The sequence below is a fragment of the Pelophylax lessonae genome (assembly GCF_965119305.1).
Source record: "Pelophylax lessonae genome assembly, chromosome: 1".
In the NCBI taxonomy this organism is placed as follows: Eukaryota; Metazoa; Chordata; class Amphibia; order Anura; family Ranidae; genus Pelophylax; species Pelophylax lessonae.
In genome coordinates this window covers 535,859,231-535,880,077 of record NC_138768.1, presented here as the reverse complement: position 1 = coordinate 535,880,077, position 20,847 = coordinate 535,859,231, and the positions used below count along the sequence as shown (strand labels likewise).

The window sequence follows — 20,847 nt, the reverse complement described above, 5'->3', positions numbered from 1 at the left end:
TATATCTATAGGGGCATCCATAGTTGTCACATAGGCTGCACTTCAAACATATCTAACTTTCCTTTCTATTAAAATGTGGATTGATGGGAGTATTAGTTTACATAAGAAAGATAAGATTTTTATGCTTTATTTTTAACTTACAGAAAACTGATGCAACTACCACATCTCAGGACTGTTAAGCCACACTATTACCTATTTGTTTTTGGGTTTAGTTACACTTTATTCATTCTCATTCTTTACTACACTCATTGTAGTTAGTTTTTTCAAGGGCTGTCCAGCAATAGATTCCAGAGGATTAGCATTTGTGAACTCAGACATTTTACCTGCACAGCCGTCGTATCAAATCTTCGGGACGTCTCGATATTTTTCTATGAAAATCCACTTTCTCTATGCCTTGGAGAATTAAATTGTAGACCATCATCTGGTCTGGCCCAGTAAAAGGAGGGCTGGAGAGAAATATGCCAGATATGTTATGTTACACATATTATACATGAAAAATAATCCTCCCAAAGATATATATAATAACAAAAACAGAGCAGTGTTGTTAAGATTTCAACTCAGCTGCAGAAACATGTAAAGAAAACACTTTTTCTCAGTCACCATGGAAAATGAAACTAAACAAAGAAAACTTACAGCTAATATAATGTTTATTGTTGGAAATCTGCACATGGCTGCCCATGAAAACTGTCTTCTACAATGTAATGCAGACCTCTCCAACAAGGAAACCATCCAAGTTTCCCTATAGAGAGATACTAATTAAAGATGTTTCTACCAGTTTTCTTCAGATGGTCATGCCATTACAATATATTTAAACCCAACCTTCAAAATCTCATGCAAGCTTTAAAGCTGCCCTGTTGCCATTGTAAAAATTATGTTAAATACACTCTATAAAAAAAGGTTTGTACCTACCTTTCTGGCAGTTAGTGTGTTTTTTAGTTAGTAATGGCTGGTGGAAGGAACCATGGCACATAGTTAAGAACACACTGATTGGAAGTTATGAAGGTTGTCGTAGACACCATTTAGAATTCCTTTGGGACCCTGCACTGAAATTGATGGGATTGTCTACCCATGGCCAACGTGTTGTGCAGTAGTGATGAGGAACTGAGAGACTAGCAGTGGCGGCTGGTGCTCCATGGGACGGGAGGGGGTGGCAGATGAACCTGACCATGGATCACACCAGCTCCAGCCCGTGCCTCACACCATACCCCCCCCCCCCCCGGTCGCCGGCTCACTCACCCTGTGCTGCACCTGGACTGGCATGTGGAGGTGGCGGCTTCCCCCTTAGTCTCCTCCGTGTCCTCCTTCTTTGGTCGGGCTTCCCCTGCATCTCCTCCTCCTTCGCCAATAGGATGGCTTCTCCTTTTGACCAATCGGGAGACGGGTCTTAGGACCCGCTTCCTGATTGGCCAGGAGGAGAATCCATGTGACAATAGTGAATATTCATTCGCTATTGTCACACAACTGGGTGGGCTTAGGGCAAAGGGCTCTGTGCCCCTAGCCCACCCTTTTTTGAAGCCTATTAGAGCCTCCGGCTCTAATCATGTGCTTCAAAAAAAAAAAAAAAACCCCATTGGAATCCATGCATTTGGCGCCCTGCATGTAGTTTAGGTGGCCAGGGGCATGAATATGGGGGACGGAGCCCCTGCGCCCCTAGTGGACGGGCCGCCACTGGAGACTAGTTTCCCATCAAGTCTACTTTGCAGTTTATTGACAGCGCATGGCAGTCCAATAGCAATTTTCGAATCTCCCCACTGTCATGAGCTGCCAATTATAAATAAGGCAGACCTGTTGGTGTATTTTATGAAGATTTAGCAAAAGATACAGTTCATTATGCAGCCCAGAAGTGTTGAACATTCTTATACTCGGGGAGTCCTTTTGTTAGCAAATATGATTTCTTCTTCACTCTTGAAAACCACTAAATGTTAGAGAAGAAGCAAAGGTAGGCGCACGGGGTGTGCCAAGTGTGCTGGGCACACCTAATCACCCCCATGGTGTCGATTCCCCCTGCTTTCTGGAGCCCCCTGTCTCCCGCTGCAGTGCTGCCAGTGCTGCCAGCTTCCCTCCTCTCCTTTCCTGCCAGCAACTGCTGGGGGGGGTGTTTCGGGATGGAGAATTGGGAAAGGGGCTGGTAAATATGTAGTTTATCTGCCCCTTTATTTTCTGAGTAAACGCAGCGAGTGATCTGTATTAATTGCTCCTGTGTTCATTCTTAACTTAAGCATAGTAAACTTTGCTTACTATGCTTCAGTTTGTGAATGAACAGGAAGCCACTCAGCACAACACTTCCCAATCTTTCATTGTCCAGTGCAGCTGAGGCTGCAGAGAAAGGGACTGGAGAATCTCCATCCTTAGTTCCTTTCTCTGTCTCAAAAGTGATACATTAGGGATCTGTTTAGACTCTTGATATTTCACCAAAGCCTCCCAACAGGGCTGCCAAAAGAAATTGTAAAAAAATATTGAAAAATAATATGTAGCAGGATTCCCAGCCATTTTGCTGGATATGGGTCCCCCTGGGTCACCGGGTTCAACAAAAGTACCTTTGTGCATGTTTCTCCAAGTGTGAGCACTGAGACAATGACCAGTCCAGTATCTTTGTTTTTTTTTTTGTATTTATTGAGAACTTGGATGGGAGAAGGGAATGAGTGGGATACTCCTTTGGCTCAACTATACACAATAAGCTAGGGACAACTGAGAAATGCCGATTGGCGCTGACTTGACGCTGGCTAGATGCCGATCAACGCCTGTTGGCGCTGGTTAATGCTGGCTAACGCTGGCTTGCTGCCCGTTAACTCCAAACTGAGTACTCAGGACACTGTTTTTCCCCTAAACTTCTACCCAACATCTCCACTCGGTTCACAGCACTCTGGATTCCTCTCTGCAGCCCAGCTCAACCTTCGTCCTCTAGACCGACTGCCCAGGACACCTTCACTATCACTGACAGGAGGAGGGACAGCCATCACCCTCCTCCTGGGACTCTGCTTCCCACCAAAGATGCCCTGTCACATGCTCCCCTCAGACTTATAGCCCATCATAGGGTGCATTGCGGCAAACTCCACCCACTGAGATAGCCATAAGCCTGTAACGCTTCTGCGTTTCTTATATCTGTAACGCTTCTGCGTTTCTTATATGGTGTGGATTTTCAGCTGCAGAAATAGTTCCACGTCAGTAGTCATGTAAGAGATATGCTGAGATACCATTCCCAACCTCAATGACTCATCATGTGTGGAAGGTCTTATTTCAGCCAGTAAATACACACAATTAGCAAGCTGGTTCCTAGAATGACTTTATGTATGTGGTAACACAATGATGAAGGTTGAGGGATAGGTTGAGTGGAGGTGGTAGGTGATAGACACTTGAAGGTGAGACAGTAGCAGATGGATGCAGGAAGGTTTAGCAATGTTGTATGGTAGCAGATGACAGAATAGCAGGTGGACATACAAAAGAGATCAACCCAGTGCAGAAAAGTAGCAGTAGTCTCAAGAGCTAGCAATCTAGTTATGCAGATGTGATAAACAGTCTTTACTATGCAGAGCTAGATAGTGTAAGCTTAGTATAAGTTTATAGAGAATTCCCCTGCGGGGTACTTAGCACTATTAGCGATACAGCCGAAGGGTGGTTCAGGAGAGGCGGATGATCCAGTAGCGGGATACAGGGATCAGCGCGGCGAGGTTCCATCAGCGAGGTAAGCTTGCAAGCATGGAAGCTTCAAGCAAGGTTAGCATCCAGGTAAGGGTGTTTGAACGAACACATGTGAGTGAGAACCGGCGCTTTAACTAGCCATCTAGTCCGGCGCTGGGTGATGACAGCTCCAGTCTTAAAGGTGTATGCGCACCTTTCCAAAAGTAAATGGTGGGGCGCATACACTTGTGGAAAGTGTAATTTAGGGTACCAAAGGTACCGGAACATTACAATACCCCCCCTTAAGGCCTGCTCCTGAAGGCCTCTGGAGCTGGTTTGTCTGGGTATCTCGCATGAAAATTGCGGATTAATCTAGGGGCATGTATGTCAGAGGTGTTTAGCCAGGTGTCGTCTTGGGGCCCATAGTTCTTCCATCTAACCAAGTACTGAAGTCTTCTTCTGTAGATACGAGAATCCAGAATCTCTTTTATCTCGTATTCTTCTCCACCTTCAACTTGTACAGGAGGGGGAGGTGGAATATTAGGCCTTATTCCTTGGTCCGGAACATGGGGTTTTAGTAGCGACACATGGAAAATGGGATGGATTTTTAGGTCCATTGGCAATGTAAGCTGCACTGCAGCTTTTCCAATAAGTTTCTTGATTGGGAAAGGTCCCAAGAACAGAGGTCCAAGCTTTTTGCTAGGGATCTTCAGTCTCAAGTTTTTTGTTGAGAGCCAAACGAGGTCCCCGATAGTATACTGTGGAGAAGGTCTTCTACGAAGATCATAGTACTTCTTTTGTTGACTGTGAGCGTGTGCAATGGTAGTATTTAGTAAACCCAGAGAATCCTTTATTTGGGTAAGATAGTCTGAGGCTACTGGGTTATTTGAAGGAAGGATGTGTGGAGGGAGAATAGAGGGATGGAACCCATAGTTCAAGTAGAACGGACTCTGCTTGGTTGTACTGTGAGTTGCGTTGTTGTAGGCAAATTCTGCCAGGGGGAGAAGATCCAACCAATCATCCTGTTGGTAAGAAGTGTAACAACGTAAATACTGCTCGATGCATTGGTTGACTCTTTCAGTCTGTCCGTTGGTCTGCGGATGGTAAGGAGAAGTGAGCTTCCGCTCAATCCGTAGTATGTGACATAGTTCTTGCCAGAATTTAGAAATAAATTGGGATCCACGGTCAGACAGAAGAGTTTTTGGGATACCATGTAATCTGAAGACATGTTTCATCAGGAGTTCTGCCGTTTGTTTGGAAGAAGGTAGTCTGCGAATAGCAATGAAATGTGCCATCTTTGTCAGATGGTCCACTGACACCAAGATGGTATTAAATCCTTTGGAAGGAGGCAATTCTACGATGAAGTCCAATGACAAAACCTCCCATGGAGTTTGGGGTATTGGTAGACTGCATAGTAGACCGGATGGTCTCATAGTGTCAATTTTGGACCTGGCACAGACATTGCATGAAGAGACGAATTTTTGTATAGATGTTTTCATGTCAGGCCACCAGAATTGTCGAGAAATCAAATTGAAAGTCTTTGTCATACCCATATGTCCTGCCATAGGCACATCATGCGATAATTCCAAGATCTTGGTGCGTAGGGTAGGTGGTATGTAAAGTTTGTCGTTGTAGTAGAGGAAGCCTTCTGCATCAGTATTTAGTTGTGGTGGGGGTGAATCCAAACTTATACCATGCAGAACCTCTTCCTTTAAGGAACGGACAACTCCAATAATGCGTTTGTGAGGTATTATAGGAACGGAAGGGATTTCAAAGTAGTTTTCTTCAGTTAGTCGTGATAGTGCATCCGCCTTTTTGTTCTTATCTGCAGGTGTGTAGGTCACTAGGAAGTTAAACCTTAGAAAGAATAGTAACCATCGTACCTGTCGATGCGAGAGAGTTTTGCTAGTCTGAAGATATTGGAGGTTTTTATGGTCCGTGTATATAATTATTGGTAGTTGGGTGCCTTCGAGTAAATGTCGCCAATTCTCCAGAGCCAATTTTATAGCAAGCAGTTCCTTTTCACCCACGGGGTAATTTATCTCGGGACTGCTCAGGGATTTAGAAAAAAAAGCGACTGGATGAAGTGGTGAAGTGTGGGTAGGTCGTTGGGAGAGTATTGCTCCTACTGCCATGTTTGACGCATCTACCTCCAGAATGTATTGGAGGGATGGGTCTGGATGGCGTAATATGGGAGCGGAAGTAAACCTTGTCTTTAACAAGTGGAAAGCCTTATTTGCTTCTTCTGACCATTTAAATGGTATTTTTATGCTAGTGAGCTGTGTGAGGGGTCTCACAATAGCAGAAAAGTTTTTTATGAACTTCCTGTAGAAATTTGCAAATCCCAGGAATCGCTGTAGCGCCTTGCATGTAGTTGGTGTAGGCCAATCCTGAATGCAGGATATTTTACTCATGTCCATCTCGATTCCTGTTTTGGATATGATGTAGCCTAGAAAGAGTACCTCATCTTTATGGAACAAGCATTTCTTCAGCTTCACATAAAGATTATGTGCAAGCAATCTCGATAATACAAGTCTTACATGTCTTATGTGTTCAGACAGGGTCCGTGAATATATAAGTATATCGTCCAGATATACCACAACACAGACATCTAGTAAGTCTTTAAAAATATCGTTTATAAATCGTTGGAAAACTGCAGGGGCATTGCATAGGCCGAATGGCATCACAAGATATTCGAACAATCCGTATCTAGTTCTGAATGCAGTCTTCCACTCGTGTCCATCACGGATTCGAATGAGATTGTATGCTCCTTTCAGGTCTAATTTTGAAAAATAGGTAGCTCCACGCACCTGCTCAATGAGCTCAGGGATAAGTGGTAGAGGATAGCGATCTTTTATTGTGATAGCATTCAATTTCCTGTAGTCGATGATAGGTCTGAGACTTGAATCTTTATTGCGAACAAAAAAGAGTCCTGCTGCTGTGGAAGAAGTGGAAGGTCTAATAAAACCTTTTTCCAAGTTCTCACCCAAATAGGTTTTGAGATGGGCAAGTTCATCCTGTGAAAGAGGATAAACATGACCGAACGGCAATTTGCTATTTGGGAGTAGATCAATGCTACAATCATAGTCTCGATGAGGAGGTAATGCTTGAGCATTTTTCTCAAGAAAAACCTCAGAAAGATCCTGATAACATAGTGGTGCAATCTCATCTGTCACCACAGACAGAATCTTCCCGGAAAACGTGAGGTTACACGTTTCCTCGCAATAACAAGAAGGGAAGGTCAAGGACCGTTTCTTCCAATCTATGGTTGGTTGGTGTGTGTGCAACCAGGGAAGTCCCAACACAATGGGAAAGTGGGGTGATGGTATTAAATCGAAGGTAGAAGTCTCCCTATGAGACTCGTTAATAGTGACTAGAAGTGCTTGTGTCTGATCGGTGATCGGACCAGAGGATAACGGAACACCGGTAATAAGACTTACTGAGACAGGTTTGAGTTTAGAAATAATAGGAATTTTATTTAAAGCAGCAAAACATATATCCATATAATTTCCACAAGATCCTGTGTCAATCATGGCCTTAGTAGTAATCCTGTTCTGGTCCCACTGTAATGTCATAAAAAAAGAAATGTAGGGGTTAGTGAATGAAGTTGTCAATCCTCCTAGGGAGACATGTGAACACTCACCCTTCTTTTTGTTGACTAGGGGACAGACGTTTATCTTGTGATCCGGGGATGCACAGTACAAGCAGAGATTTTCATTTCGTCTTTTGGCTTTTTCCATAGTTGATAGCGGTGGGCATATGGTTCCTATCTCCATAGGAACGGGGTCAACGGCCAGACTCCGAGAGGAAACGGATAATGGCATTCCCATCTTTTCAGCCTTTCTTTCTCGTAGTCTTCTATCTATGGTAATACAGAGTTGTATTAGTGCATCCAGGGTTTTTGGCAGATCCGCTCGGGCGAGCTCGTCCTTAACGGCTTCTGATAGGCCAAGCCTAAATTGGGTTTTCAGAGATGCATCATTCCATCCTGAATCAAGGGTCCATCTCTTGAACTCTGCGACAAAGTCTTCTACAGGCCTCCTTCCTTGTTTCAAGGATCTTAACTGAAGATCAGCAGTACTCTGCCTATTGGGGTCATCATATAGGCTAGTGAGCTCTGCCAGGAACAAGGCATAGGAGTTGAGAAGCTGGTCGTTTTTCTCAAAAAGAGAATCTGCCCAGGCTCGAGGATCGTTTGATAGGTAAGAAATAATAGTACAAACCTTAATGTGATCAGTAAGGTAGGTACGAGGTTTTAGCAAAAAAAGTAACTCACATGCGTTTTTAAATTCGCGAAATTTTTTGCGATCGCCTGTAAATACCAAAGGGGGATTTATCTTGGGTTCAGGGGACTGAGCAGAGGTAAGTTGTGTCAGTCTAATTACCTGCTGCGACAGAGCCTGATTGTCTTCTTTTAATTCAGCAAGTGCGTGTATTAACGCAGATACTTGCTGTTTTAATTGTGTCACCTGAGTGGTTATTTCTGCTGAATCCATTTTTTGGTTCGTTCAATCTGTAACGCTTCTGCGTTTCTTATATCTGTAACGCTTCTGCGTTTCTTATATGGTGTGGATTTTCAGCTGCAGAAATAGTTCCACGTCAGTAGTCATGTAAGAGATATGCTGAGATACCATTCCCAACCTCAATGACTCATCATGTGTGGAAGGTCTTATTTCAGCCAGTAAATACACACAATTAGCAAGCTGGTTCCTAGAATGACTTTATGTATGTGGTAACACAATGATGAAGGTTGAGGGATAGGTTGAGTGGAGGTGGTAGGTGATAGACACTTGAAGGTGAGACAGTAGCAGATGGATGCAGGAAGGTTTAGCAATGTTGTATGGTAGCAGATGACAGAATAGCAGGTGGACATACAAAAGAGATCAACCCAGTGCAGAAAAGTAGCAGTAGTCTCAAGAGCTAGCAATCTAGGTATGCAGATGTGATAAACAGTCTTTACTATGCAGAGCTAGATAGTGTAAGCTTAGTATAAGTTTATAGAGAATTCCCCTGCGGGGTACTTAGCACTATTAGCGATACAGCCGAAGGGTGGTTCAGGAGAGGCGGATGATCCAGTAGCGGGATACAGGGATCAGCGCGGCGAGGTTCCGTCAGCGAGGTAAGCTTGCAAGCATGGAAGCTTCAAGCAAGGTTAGCATCCAGGTAAGGGTGTTTGAACGAACACATGTGAGTGAGAACCGGCGCTTTAAATAGCCATCTAGTCCGGCGCTGGGTGATGACAGCTCCAGTCTTAAAGGTGTATGCGCACCTTTCCAAAAGTAAATGGTGGGGCGCATACACTTGTGGAAAGTGTAATTTAGGGTACCAAAGGTACCGGAACATTACAAAGCCCTGGTGTGCTATTGGCTAGTTTTTCTCCACTGTCCAATAAGAACCCTCATTGTAAACAGTGGAGAGACTCCCCAGGCTCAACAGGTCACACCTGGAAGCATGTGACAGCCTAACTAAATGATCAGGCTCTCCTGATATGCAGACAGGGCCACCTATATGCTCTTTCCTAGCACCTACCAAGGAGGGTGCTACAAATATTTAAAAAAATAGTAAACATAAAAAATGACTGACACTGTCCACTGACCTAATGACACAAATCTCTGCTCTACTGACACTGTCCACTGCTCTGCTCATATACACGCATGCGCATTTGTTCTCTGGTATGCACATCCTAATGCAATAGACTGCGCACACCAGTGAAAAGAAGTGTGTCTTTTGTGGCATACCTGACTAATAGGCGGGTTCCCTCACAGAAGGAGGGCAAGCCCCAGAGGGGAAAGGGTCAACTGATCTGCTTACACAAGTTCAATGTAAAAAAAACTCTCATCCTTATACGTACTTGCTCCTCCTCACTTTCCTAGAAAAACACAGTTTTAGGTAAACTGGTGAAAAAGCAGTTGCACCAGTTTATCCTTGCTTGTCCTCACTTTCCTTGGAAAACACTCTCTATGGTAAACTGGGGGCAAAGCACACTCACATCTTTGTTTCTGGCCTTTCAGGGATAGATGGAGCAAAGCATCTTCACTTAGCAAAGTCAATGTTCACTTAATAAATCAAGCAATATTGTGTCCATTTTAGTCATTTAAACCTGTGCAAGTAAAAGTTTATTTAATTCCCCTGGCACATGATTGTATATTTAATGTGAACGTAGCTTTGCCATATTTACTTAGTTCAATAAATATTCAATTTAACAAGTGAACATGCTTTACTTCTTCAGTTAACAAACTCTTTTATAAATATTGGGAGATTTCCCATGCCATAGTTCCCACACTCTGATCCCATATTTCATTAATTAATTTTGATAAACGTTTGGAATGTTCAGAATGTGGTCTGTAAATGTTTCATGCATTGCCACAGGTTGCAGCATATGTACTTTACACCAATTTACAAAATAAACTTTTCGGCAATAATAGGAGGCAGTTGTGTAGTCACAATTGAACATGAAAGCTAATGCCACATCATTAACGAGCTATTGAAGAGCACATAAAAGTTTATTGAAGATTAAATATTAGGTCTTCTAGGTCTTTTATTATTATTATGTCTTTTTTTTTTTTAACCAAGAAAAAAACTTCACTTTGATACACTAGTGACACCCACAGGCTATATAACATAATTAAAAGGTTCAATACAAAAAGATTTTCACAAGGATAATTATCTTTTTTTTCTTCAACTGTGTGACTGTAATTTTTAAATCAAATTGGACTGCTGAAAATAACTGTCATTATTATCTGTTATGTTACCTTTGCGAACCTAGCCTCCTGACTCTTTCCAATAAAACTTAAATATTGCATGCATACAGTAAAGCTTGCTGTGTATTTGAGTTTAATCAGTGTTTCTGGGAGATTAGAAGAGCAGATCTTTTAAATGCATCACTTCCTATGGGCACTAGCTTTTTTGCGGCCTTATTTTACAATTGTGCTTTTTTTTCTTAATTTCAGGAAAATTCAAAATCCATACTAGACCCTTATCCGAACATGCAGCCCGGCAGGCCAGGAAAAGGGGGGGGGACGAGCGATGTTGATGGGGACAAGGGCCTCTTCCCGACAACCCTGGGCTGTGGATGTCGGGGTCTGCGGGTGGGGGCTTATGGGAATCTGGAAGCCCCCTTTATTAAAGGGGCCTCCGGATTTCGCCCCCCATGTGAATGGGTATTGGGTACATCCTGTGAGGTCAAAAGGGGATGTGCCACTGGGTGGCCCTGCCCCTTCCCTATCTAAGAGCCGTCACCAGTGGCCTTCCAGGAGGCGGGTCTGGCGGGCGTCGTGATTGACGATAGATTTACATCGAGGGACACTTTTTTCTTTTTTAATAAAGGATTTGTCAAAAACCGTTTTCGATGTGTTTACTTTTTGACACTTTTTTTGGTGAAGGGGTATGGGCACTTTTTTTGGTGAAGGGGTATGGATACGATGTACCTGATACCCATTCACATGGGGGGGCAGGATCTGGGGGCCCATTGATAAAGGAGGCTTCCAGGTTTTGATAAGCCCCCACCCACAGACCTCGACAACCACAGCCAGGATTGTCAGGAAGAGGCTCTTGTCTCCATCCACATAGGGACAAGGTGCTTCGGGGAGCGGGGCACAGAGCCCCCCTTGTCCCAAAGCACCAACCCCCCCATTTTGAGGGCATGTGGCCTGGTATGGTTCAGGAGGGGGAGCACTCACTACCCCCCCCCCCCTTTCCTGACCTGCCAGGCTGCATGATTGGATAAGGGTTTGGTATGGTTTTGGCGTGGTTTTTCTTTAGAAATGTCATTTTTTAATGTAGCATGTTCTGTATATGCTACAAATACGCCACTTTACAAGCATTAAGGGGACCCCCCAGGCACTATATTTAAAGGAATTTTTTATTTTCATTGTGGCACTTTAAGCATCAATAAAATCACTGCTCTTAAAAAAAAGATTGTTTTAAAAAAATATATATTTATTGATACATGTCCCCCAGGGCAGGACCCAGACCCCCATACCCCTTTTATGGCCAATTACTTGCATATCAGCCGTCAAAATGAGCACTTTTGATTTTTCCTGTTCAGCTCCCATAGATTTCAATAGGGGTTCGCTGTTCGGGTAAGAACATTTCCCCTGTTTGGGAGTTCTACTGCGAACCGAAATGGGGGGGTGTTCAGCCCATCCCTGCTGATGAGCTTTGGTACTTGCGGAGCATCATCTGTAAAATACTTCTCACTGTGCCATGGTTGCAACTAGAGAAGGCTTTCTCTCTGCTGTACAGTCAGTACACCATGAACCACATGCTACAATTTGATATTGCTTTGGACACGATGGTGCCAATAGATTGTTTAATGGACTGAGAACTGAGATACTTCTCTGCAGTATGTGCAGGAACACTGTGGGGAGGAGTCAGCATGTTCAAGTAAGATTTATTTTACCCATCGGCACCCACGAGGAGCAATCACATGTGCAAAAGCTGAGACATGCTAAATTATCAATTTAAGCATAGGAAAGATATTGGAAATGGCCAAGATGGTGGTGTTTGATACTGGTCATTGTTGTGTGCCCCAGTAGAAGCAAGCACAGGGGCCAATTCAAACCTATTGAGATGATCTTGCAATTTTGCCCTTCCTATATCCAGATAACACCAAAAAATACAGTATTGTGATCAGTGAAGCCACCACAAAGTGTATCTTTTTAAAGTCTAAGTTTAGCCTAAATTAAAAACAGAAAAATGGACCACAAGGCCAATAATTCAAATATAATGCCCATAATTCAAATTTAATACAATGTGTCCCTTGTACTGATTCTTCTTGTTTTAGGAGAAATCTTCATGTGGGCCCACATCCAGTCTTTGTCCAAAGCTTTCCGCCTCAACCTCTGCAACACCTCCAAGATACGGCCCTTTCTAACCAACGACACCACAAAGCTTCTTATCCACATCCTGGTCATCTCTCAACTCAATTACTGCAACTCCCTTCTCATTGGCTTACCTTCAATAGGCTATCCTCCCTTCAGTCCATCATGAACGCTGCTGCCAGGCTCATCCACCTTAAAAACCACTCAACGTCTGCTACCCCTCTTTGCCAATCCCTCTATTGGTTGCCACTTAACCAACAAATTAAATTTAAGATACTAACCATAACTTACAAAGCCATCCATAACTTGGCACTCAGCTACATCACTACCCTGGTCTCAAAATACCAACCAAATTGTTCTCTTTGTTCCTCCCCAACCTCATGCTCTCTAGCTCCCTTGTCACCTCTTCCCATGCTCACCTCCAGGACTTCTCCCGAGCCCCTCCCAGCCTCTGGAATGCTCTACCACAATTTGTCCGACTATCTCCTACTTGGTCCACTTTCAGACTATGCCTGAAAACAATCTCTTCAGAGAAGCCTATCGCGCCCCCACCTAACAACTGTACATTTATTTTCTTCATCAGCATATGCCCCCACAATTATTGCCTTTTGCATTTCCTGACCCTCCCTCTTAGATTGTAAGCTCTAACAAGCAGGGCCCTCTGATTCCTACTGTATTAAAGTGCATTTGTATTTGTTCTGTCTACCCACAAGTTGTAAAGTGCTGTGTAAACTGTCGGCACTATATAAATCTTGTATAATAAAGTAATAATAATCTGAACAACACCCTCTTCCCCTCCCCCCTCTTTCACCAGGGGCTAATACACCAAGGGGCTGTCAGGAGCTCTTATCAAGAGAGCTTGACTATGCCTGCCCTTTTCTGCCTGATCCACTACTCATAGACTATAGTAGTACGGCATCTATGAATGACACAGGATTTATGAATGAAGGAGGAGGAACTATAAATTATCTGCCCTTCCCCAATTCAGGGATCCTGTGTCATACATAGAGGTGATAGAATGGTTTCAAAGAATGATGGGTCTGGCAGGAAATGGTGGGCACAGTTGAGCTTTCTTGATGAGAGCTCCTGACAGCAGCTTAATGTTTTAATGCCTGCCACACTAGAATATTACAGCAGCGGGGGTAGAGAGGCTTGGACTAGAGCAAGGGCAATGCTCAGAGAGGCCTAAGGAACCTGTGTTGCAGATCACCATAGTCTGTGACCAATTACAAACCACCTTTTGTGGTTCGGGAGAAGTCCTGGAGGCATCCTCCATGGCTTCCAGTGAATGGCTGAAAGCTGAACAATTACCTAAGAATATTGTAGACTTGACAGACAAGCTGACTTTATTATCTGACCTCAAGAGGTACGCACTCATTTTAGGGGTTGTGTCTTGCAAATTCAAGCCTGTTATGTCTACTCTATGGATGAACACATTTTTTCACAGACAGCCTCTGCAACAGTGTTCTTTGGAAGCATATTTGTGGTTGAGGAGTTTTTTTCATCAGCAGTGTTGTAATAAAAGTGGCTCCATTGATCATCCAGTCAATGTTTTCTTTCTTTCTTTGTGGGTGACAAAGGGCAACACCCAGTAACATCACCGCTGCCCTTTTGCCTACCTGTCATTGGCTTTTTTTGGGAGGTGCATGCCTAACTTTTGTTTCTACTATGACAATAAATGGGTAAGATGAACATAAGCAATTTGTTTGCACAACAGTGCAGTGGTCTGTTGCATAGACACAACATCTTCAAGAACAAATCAGAAATAATTGAATGCTGCATGGTGAGCAACACAAATAAAAAAAGGGTCTACTAACAAAAGCAATAAAAAAAAAAAAAACATATACCCCTATGACATAGAAAAAAGGCAGAAGGAAAGAATTGTTCCCCAGTAAAATAAAGCACAAAGCAAAAAGAAAGACCCCAAAAAAAGACCACCAAAAAAGCTGAAAAGGGTAAAGGGACAGCAGCTAGCAGGCAATAACACTTGTGAAAGCAAACAAATGGTTATTTGAATACATTTGTGAACACAGAGGGAGCACAAACGTCAATACAGCTCTCTAATGCAATCTACAACATAGAATACTACAGCTCACTAAGTTTTCCCTATACAGATTGTCAGTTCTTCACATACACTGATAATATGCCTACTGTGAGCCTCCATTTTATAGTGAGGGGGGCTGACATCTAATTCCCCCCAGTATTGGACTTTTTAAGCCTGCTGACTATGGGTGCAGTGTATTGTGGTTTTAAAAAGGTTCCACCTGGCAAAATCTCACATATGTTTGCACGTGGATGTAATTCGGATCTATTCGATTCACCACAAAACCACAATTGTCTCAAGGTCTCTATTCTATGCAAAAATGTAACTTATTTACAATTCTACTTTAAACTGATTGATTTCTTTTATTCGGCCATTCTTTGCCACCATATGTTTTCACTGGTGCCACTTAAGTTTACCCCAAATGCCTTGTACAATTTTTTTTCTCCAATAAGTTATGATAAATGGTTGTCACCTTTATGAGATAGAAAACTAAAATTAAGTTCTAAAGATGTAATGCTACAAATGAATACACGGTAGCAAATACATATACATATTCATTTACAAAATAGTAAAATATTTATTATAATACCACTTACCTTCCTGTAAGTAGTTCATACAGTAATATGCCAAGTGACCAAAAATCAACACTGAAGCTGTGGCCTCTATTTAAAATGACTTCTGGAGCAACATATTCTGGTGTCCCACAGAACGTCCATGTTTTTTGGCCAGGAAAGAGCTTCTTAGCGAATCCAAAATCAACCTAAGGCGTGAAATATATACAGCAAGTGTTCTGAATTAGCCTTTCTTGTCTTTTATCAGGAATTCCTGTAAGCCATCTGGCATACTGAGGATAAAAACTAGATTAGTGCTCTGTGTGAGATTTCAAAGGGTAGCTGCATGATGTCCACATACTATCTTAACAAATTCTGCTGTTCTCTAAGCATAATTCAAGTTACAGTGCAGGCCACGTGCTGTGCTACATTGTTACTTACATGTGTCATCTTTAAACAATGCTTCTTTCTTCAAGAATTTTTTTGTATTCAAGAGGGTCAGTATATAACATTTCCCCTTTCTTCAATACTTGTAGAAGAAATGAATAAAATATGCAGATACTTTACTACTAAATGTGGTGAGATGGAAGAAGGTTAGGGAATTAAAGTGGACCATGTAGTAAAAACATAACCCCTGTCTATTAACTTCGGTAAAAAATTGGAAGAAGAAAATAAAGATGCCATTTTGTCTGCCAGTGATGTCACTCAGAAATCCTGTGGGATCCTGATAAAAACTAAGGGGGTTATTTACTAAAATTGGAGAGTGCAAAATCTGGTGCAACCCTGCATATAAACCAATCAGCCTTCAGGTTTTATTGCCAAAGCTTTAGGCTCCTTTCACAAACTCCGTCCGTTGGACGGAGTCCGTTTTTCTCAGCGGGGGATCGAGCCGCCGATCCCCCGCTGAGCAGCAGGAGGACAGCTGTGTCTCCGCGCTGTGTGCGGAGACACAGCTGACAGTACCCCATGCATCTCTATGGGGAAAATCGGATGTCAACGGACCATCAGTCCGTTCTCACCCGATCCCATCCGATCCGATCCGCTGGACGGGTGGAAAATAGGGTTTCCATCCGTCCAGATTTGACGGATCGGATCGGGTCGGATGTCAGCGGACATGTCTCCGATGCCCCATAGGAATGCAAAAAAACGGACAGGCGGATCTGAACGGTCCGTCTGTGTGAAAGGGGCCTAACTGAACAAGCTTAAGTTAGAAACTGATTAAATACCATGCACAGCTGCACCAGATTCTGAGTGCTCCAGTTTTAAAGAGGTTGTAAACCCACGTTTTTGGCATTTACCTATAGGTAAGCCTATATTAAGGCTTACCTATAGGTGCTATAAATATCTCCTAAACATGCACCGTTTAAGAGATATTTCCCGTGCATGCAGCCGATGACGTCATCAGCGCATGCGCTCTGAAAGAGTGGCCACCCGTGCCGTTCCTTCAGAACCCTATGCCGTGAACGGCGGCTCCCGCGCGCATGCGCGGGAGTGATGTAATCGCGCCTCCGGCCAATTAGATGCGGGCGACACTTCGGGGGCTTCGTTTTTAGGTAAGTATTTCATAATGAGCTAGTATGTAATGCATTATGCCTTTGTCTTTACAGGTTTTTTTTTCTCATTTTTTTTTTTACGTGCGTTTACTTCCTCTTTAAGTGGGGTACAAACTATAAGAAAATCGGCCGAACGATTGCCCAATTTTCCTCGTTTCTCAGCTAGTCTGAACCGAGGAAGGAAAAAAGTATGAAAATTCCCGAATTACTTTTTTTTTCTTGTTGTTTAATGTTTATGATCATGCGCAGTCTTTCGTTTCTGATTTTTCTCGTTCAAAAAAGGTATACATTAAACAAAACCATTCATTTGGTTCCCATACAAGAACATTTTTTGAATTTGGAAATTTAATTTGGAAGGTTGGAATCGGCTGTCGAAAGTTGTGTACACACTATCGGAAAATCGTACGATCCTTCCTCGGACAAAAATGTTTACCAGATTTTCTTATAGTGTGTACGGGGCTTTAGTAAATCGCCACCTGTGTATCTGTCAGGGAAGGCTTGCCCATGACACAAATGAAGTACCCGGGCGCATACATATGCCTGGCAGATGCAAACAACCAGGTGCATGCCTCTCACCAATAATGCCACCAAATGGCTATTTATACAAGGCTGCAGCTTTGGCTTATTGCTGTTTGGTCTACAGCTTCTGTGTTCTATGTTTCTGATACCTGTGTTTTGACCTCTGATCCTGACCTGGCTTGCTCCCGATCATGCTTGTCTGCTACATGCCCTGAGCTGGGCTTGTCCTCAGATTCTGCTTCTGTCTCCTGTTCTTGCCTGTTCTACTTACCTGCTGCTGACACTGGCTTGTGACCTGACTATTCTGCTGCCTACTTTATGCTTCATCTGCCCAACTGTTTCTGACCCAGCTTGTCTGATCCTGCATCCTGCTCATCCAATTAGCTACAAGCTCCTTCAATCTAGTGAGCTGACGTATGGCTCCAGCTCCCTGCTGTACATCCACAATCTGCCTCTAGCCAAACTCTGTGCCAGCTCATCTGCCACCAGCCTGTTCTGCTACAACATCCGCCAGCTGACTACTGCTACCCACACAGACTGCTGGACTGATCACAGGCACTCATACACTGCCGTGCTCCCACGGCTGCTGTCTCACTACCAGTGGCCCCCGAGCCAAAGCTGTACGAGAGGCCTTCTTCTTCATGTCAGACTCACTATCAGGTACATGACAGTATCCAAAGTCCTGCGAGAAGCTGCTCCTGCACACTTGCCTTGGCATTAGTGGTATTGCTCAGCCTCAGTGTTTTCTTGCAAGATTTAGTATCCTCAACTTTCCCAAGATTCCAACAAATTTTATTCAAATGTGTTCCTGTTTAACTCTTCATTAACCCTTTTTAATAAGAAATATTAAATCACCATTTGTTGCTGCTGCAATGTCCACTGCCCCAGGTTTTCTGTTACAGGTTGACTCCTTTCTCCTGCAGCAGTATATATATCAACCCTTGTTTGCAGGGACTCGACTTGTGTCTCCTCCCATTGTCTGCATCAATTGAAAAACACTACCCCAAAGCCCCCCAAACACTCTTCTGCTCCATTCTCTTCCTCCCTCTCTCTTCTCCAAGCTAAAAAAACTTACTGGAGACTGCATTGTCCATGAATAACTTTTTCGTATGAAGACCGAAAGTTGTTCAGGGGGGCAGCACTGAGAGAGTAGGAGCGATTAACATTGACATTTGTAAGCTGCAAGTGCTGAGGGTATTTTAACTAGTTTACTGTTATTAATTTTTTATTATTTGTTTATGATTATTTCTATTTTGTTAATAAATTAATCCTTTTTTTTTTTTTTTATTTGTGATTTTTTTGTTTTTGTTTTTTTTCTTAGTGTCTCAATAAAAAGTACATGAAATCTAAAAATATCTTTGAATTCTTTGTACCAGAAATGTAAGTGCCATTATAAAGGGGACAACTCATAGAATAAAATGTATACTTTTTATCTACAGTAACACTTTTTTTTTAACCAGCAGTGATTCAATTAGAAAAAAAAGTGTGTCTTGTTAGTCCTGGAAAAACTATAAAGGTTGTTTTCCCTTAGTGCTTTCTTTGCGTTAAGGTAAAAAACCTTTTGAGTGCAGCTCCCCCACCCCCCTTCTATACTTACATGAGCCTGACCTCAATCCAGCACTGTACACAAGAGCAGCGACTCTCTCCCTCCTTATATGCTCAGAGTCATTGGCTCTCGCTGGTGTCATTTACAGGCAGTGAGGATAGAGTGGAGGGCAGGGCCTGAGCTGTGCTCTGTGTGTCTATGGAGTGAGCCCACATGAGTGTCTCCATTGCCAGCAGCCTGCTATGGTGGGTAGTCAGCAGGGGGAGGAGCTCTGATGGAGGACCCAATAAGAAAAGGATTGGGGCAGCTCTGTTCAAAGCCATTGCAGAGAACAGATAAGTAAAACATGTTTGTTATTTAAAAAATATATGAGTTTACAATCGTTTTAGGAAATTTCAGTTATTGCCAAAAAAAAAAAGGCCCTTACCAGAAATGTAAAATTTACTCTGGTCCATAAGGAGTATATAGGTGTGAGAGCTAACATTTTTAGATAATCTCTTATATCACTGATTATTTAATTTTCACTGAAACATCCAATTTGTGCTGGAGAAACTGTGGACAACTGGGCTCACTTTATCACATAGTTTGATCGTGCAAAGCTCTTGCTACATATTGGCGTCCTATTTTTCAAATCCTATCAGACATTACATCTATCCCTTTATATCTCTCCCCTGACTTAGCTTTACTAAACCTAGAACTAGACACAATTCCACACCCACTGAGGAGCACGGTGGTTAATGAATTGTTAGCAGCGAGACTAGTCATAATGAGACATTGGAGATCACCTCTAATCCCAAAGACATCAGAGGTACTATCCTTAGTTCACCAACACTACACATACGAAATAATGCATGCGCGGGCCACGAATTCCTTGATAACCACCATGATTAAATGGAACCCTTGGAAAGTATGGCATGACAATAATACCAGTACTGTAAAGTGATTGCAATATCAAAAGTTTGGTCTATGCTTGTATGAGTTATAATTAGTGTTGAGCGAACACGGACTGTATTATTCGTGTTCGTACCGAATAATTGGATTTTTGTTACCCGAACACGAACACGGACACTTTACTGTATATTCGGGTAAAAATCCGTGTTCGGTCGTTTTATTTCCGGGTTTTGCATGCTTTGGTGCTCTTTTCATGGCGGGCTTTCAACAGCCAATCAACAATCGTTTAACTGGTGTGCCTTAAGCCATCCCAGCCATGCCTGCAAATGTCTCAGTAGCTGTGATTGGCCGTCTGAAGCATGTGACCAAGTCTTTATAAGTTCGAGGCAGCCGCAGCGGCGTCATTATGCTGCTTAGATCAGGGACAGAGCACACATCAACGTGCTGGCTGCTGATTAGGGAAAGATAGGCAGGAAAAAAACATTTGTGTCCGGATAGAATTGAGGGACAGGTCGGAGTGTTTAGGCAGGGCGAGTTGTAGGCATTTTAGGGATAGAGTCTGCTGAATTATAGGGTCAGTGTGTTCTACAAACTACAATCAATATTGCTGTGTGGGGTGGGGTCTGCACTTAGTTCTCCTGATCTACGATCTCTTCTCAATCCTGTTAGGGACAGAGTCTGCTGAATTTTAGGGAAAGTGTGTTCTACAAACTACAATCGATATTGCTGTGTGGTGTGGGATAGGAGATAGGCAGGTGTCAGTGATCCACATCCATTTTTCTGTGTGTGGGCTGCAGTGAACACAATCTTTTTGGGGTGCAGTGAACACAATCCTTTTGGAGTGCAGTGAACAAAATCTTTGGGGGGTACAGTGAACACAATCTTTGTGGGGTGCAGTGAACAAAACCTTTGTGGGGGTACAGTGAACACAATCTTTGTGGGGTGCAGTGAAGACAATCCTTGTGGGGTGCAGTGAAGACAATCCTTGTGGGGTGCAGTGAACAAAATCTTTGGGGGGTACAGTGAACACAATCTTTGTGGGGTGCAGAGAAGACAATCCTTGTGGGGTGCAGTGAACAAAATCTTTGGGGGGGTACAGTGAACACAATCTTTGTGGGGTGCAGTGAACAAAACCTTTGTGGGGTGCAGTGAACACAATCTTTGTGGGGTGCAGTGAAGACAATCCTTGTGGGGTGCAGTGAAGACAATCCTTGTGGGGTGCAGTGAACAAAATCTTTGGGGGGTACAGTGAACACAATCTTTGTGGGGTGCAGTGAACAAAACCTTTGTGGGGTACAGTGAA

At 43.1% G+C, this 20,847-nt stretch overlaps 1 protein-coding gene across 1 annotated transcript in view; it reads right to left on the bottom strand.

The window, feature by feature from the left end:
• Positions 1-20,847, bottom strand: part of PRKG2 (protein kinase cGMP-dependent 2) — a gene marked incomplete at its 5' end in the record, with an annotated part of 139,833 nt that overhangs the window by 18,546 nt on the left and 100,440 nt on the right. Inside the window, 2 exons of the mRNA XM_082269973.1 lie at positions 324-446; positions 15,081-15,244. Coding sequence (XP_082126099.1) covers positions 324-446; positions 15,081-15,244 — 287 coding nt within the window. The remainder of the gene's footprint in view (positions 1-323; positions 447-15,080; positions 15,245-20,847) is intronic.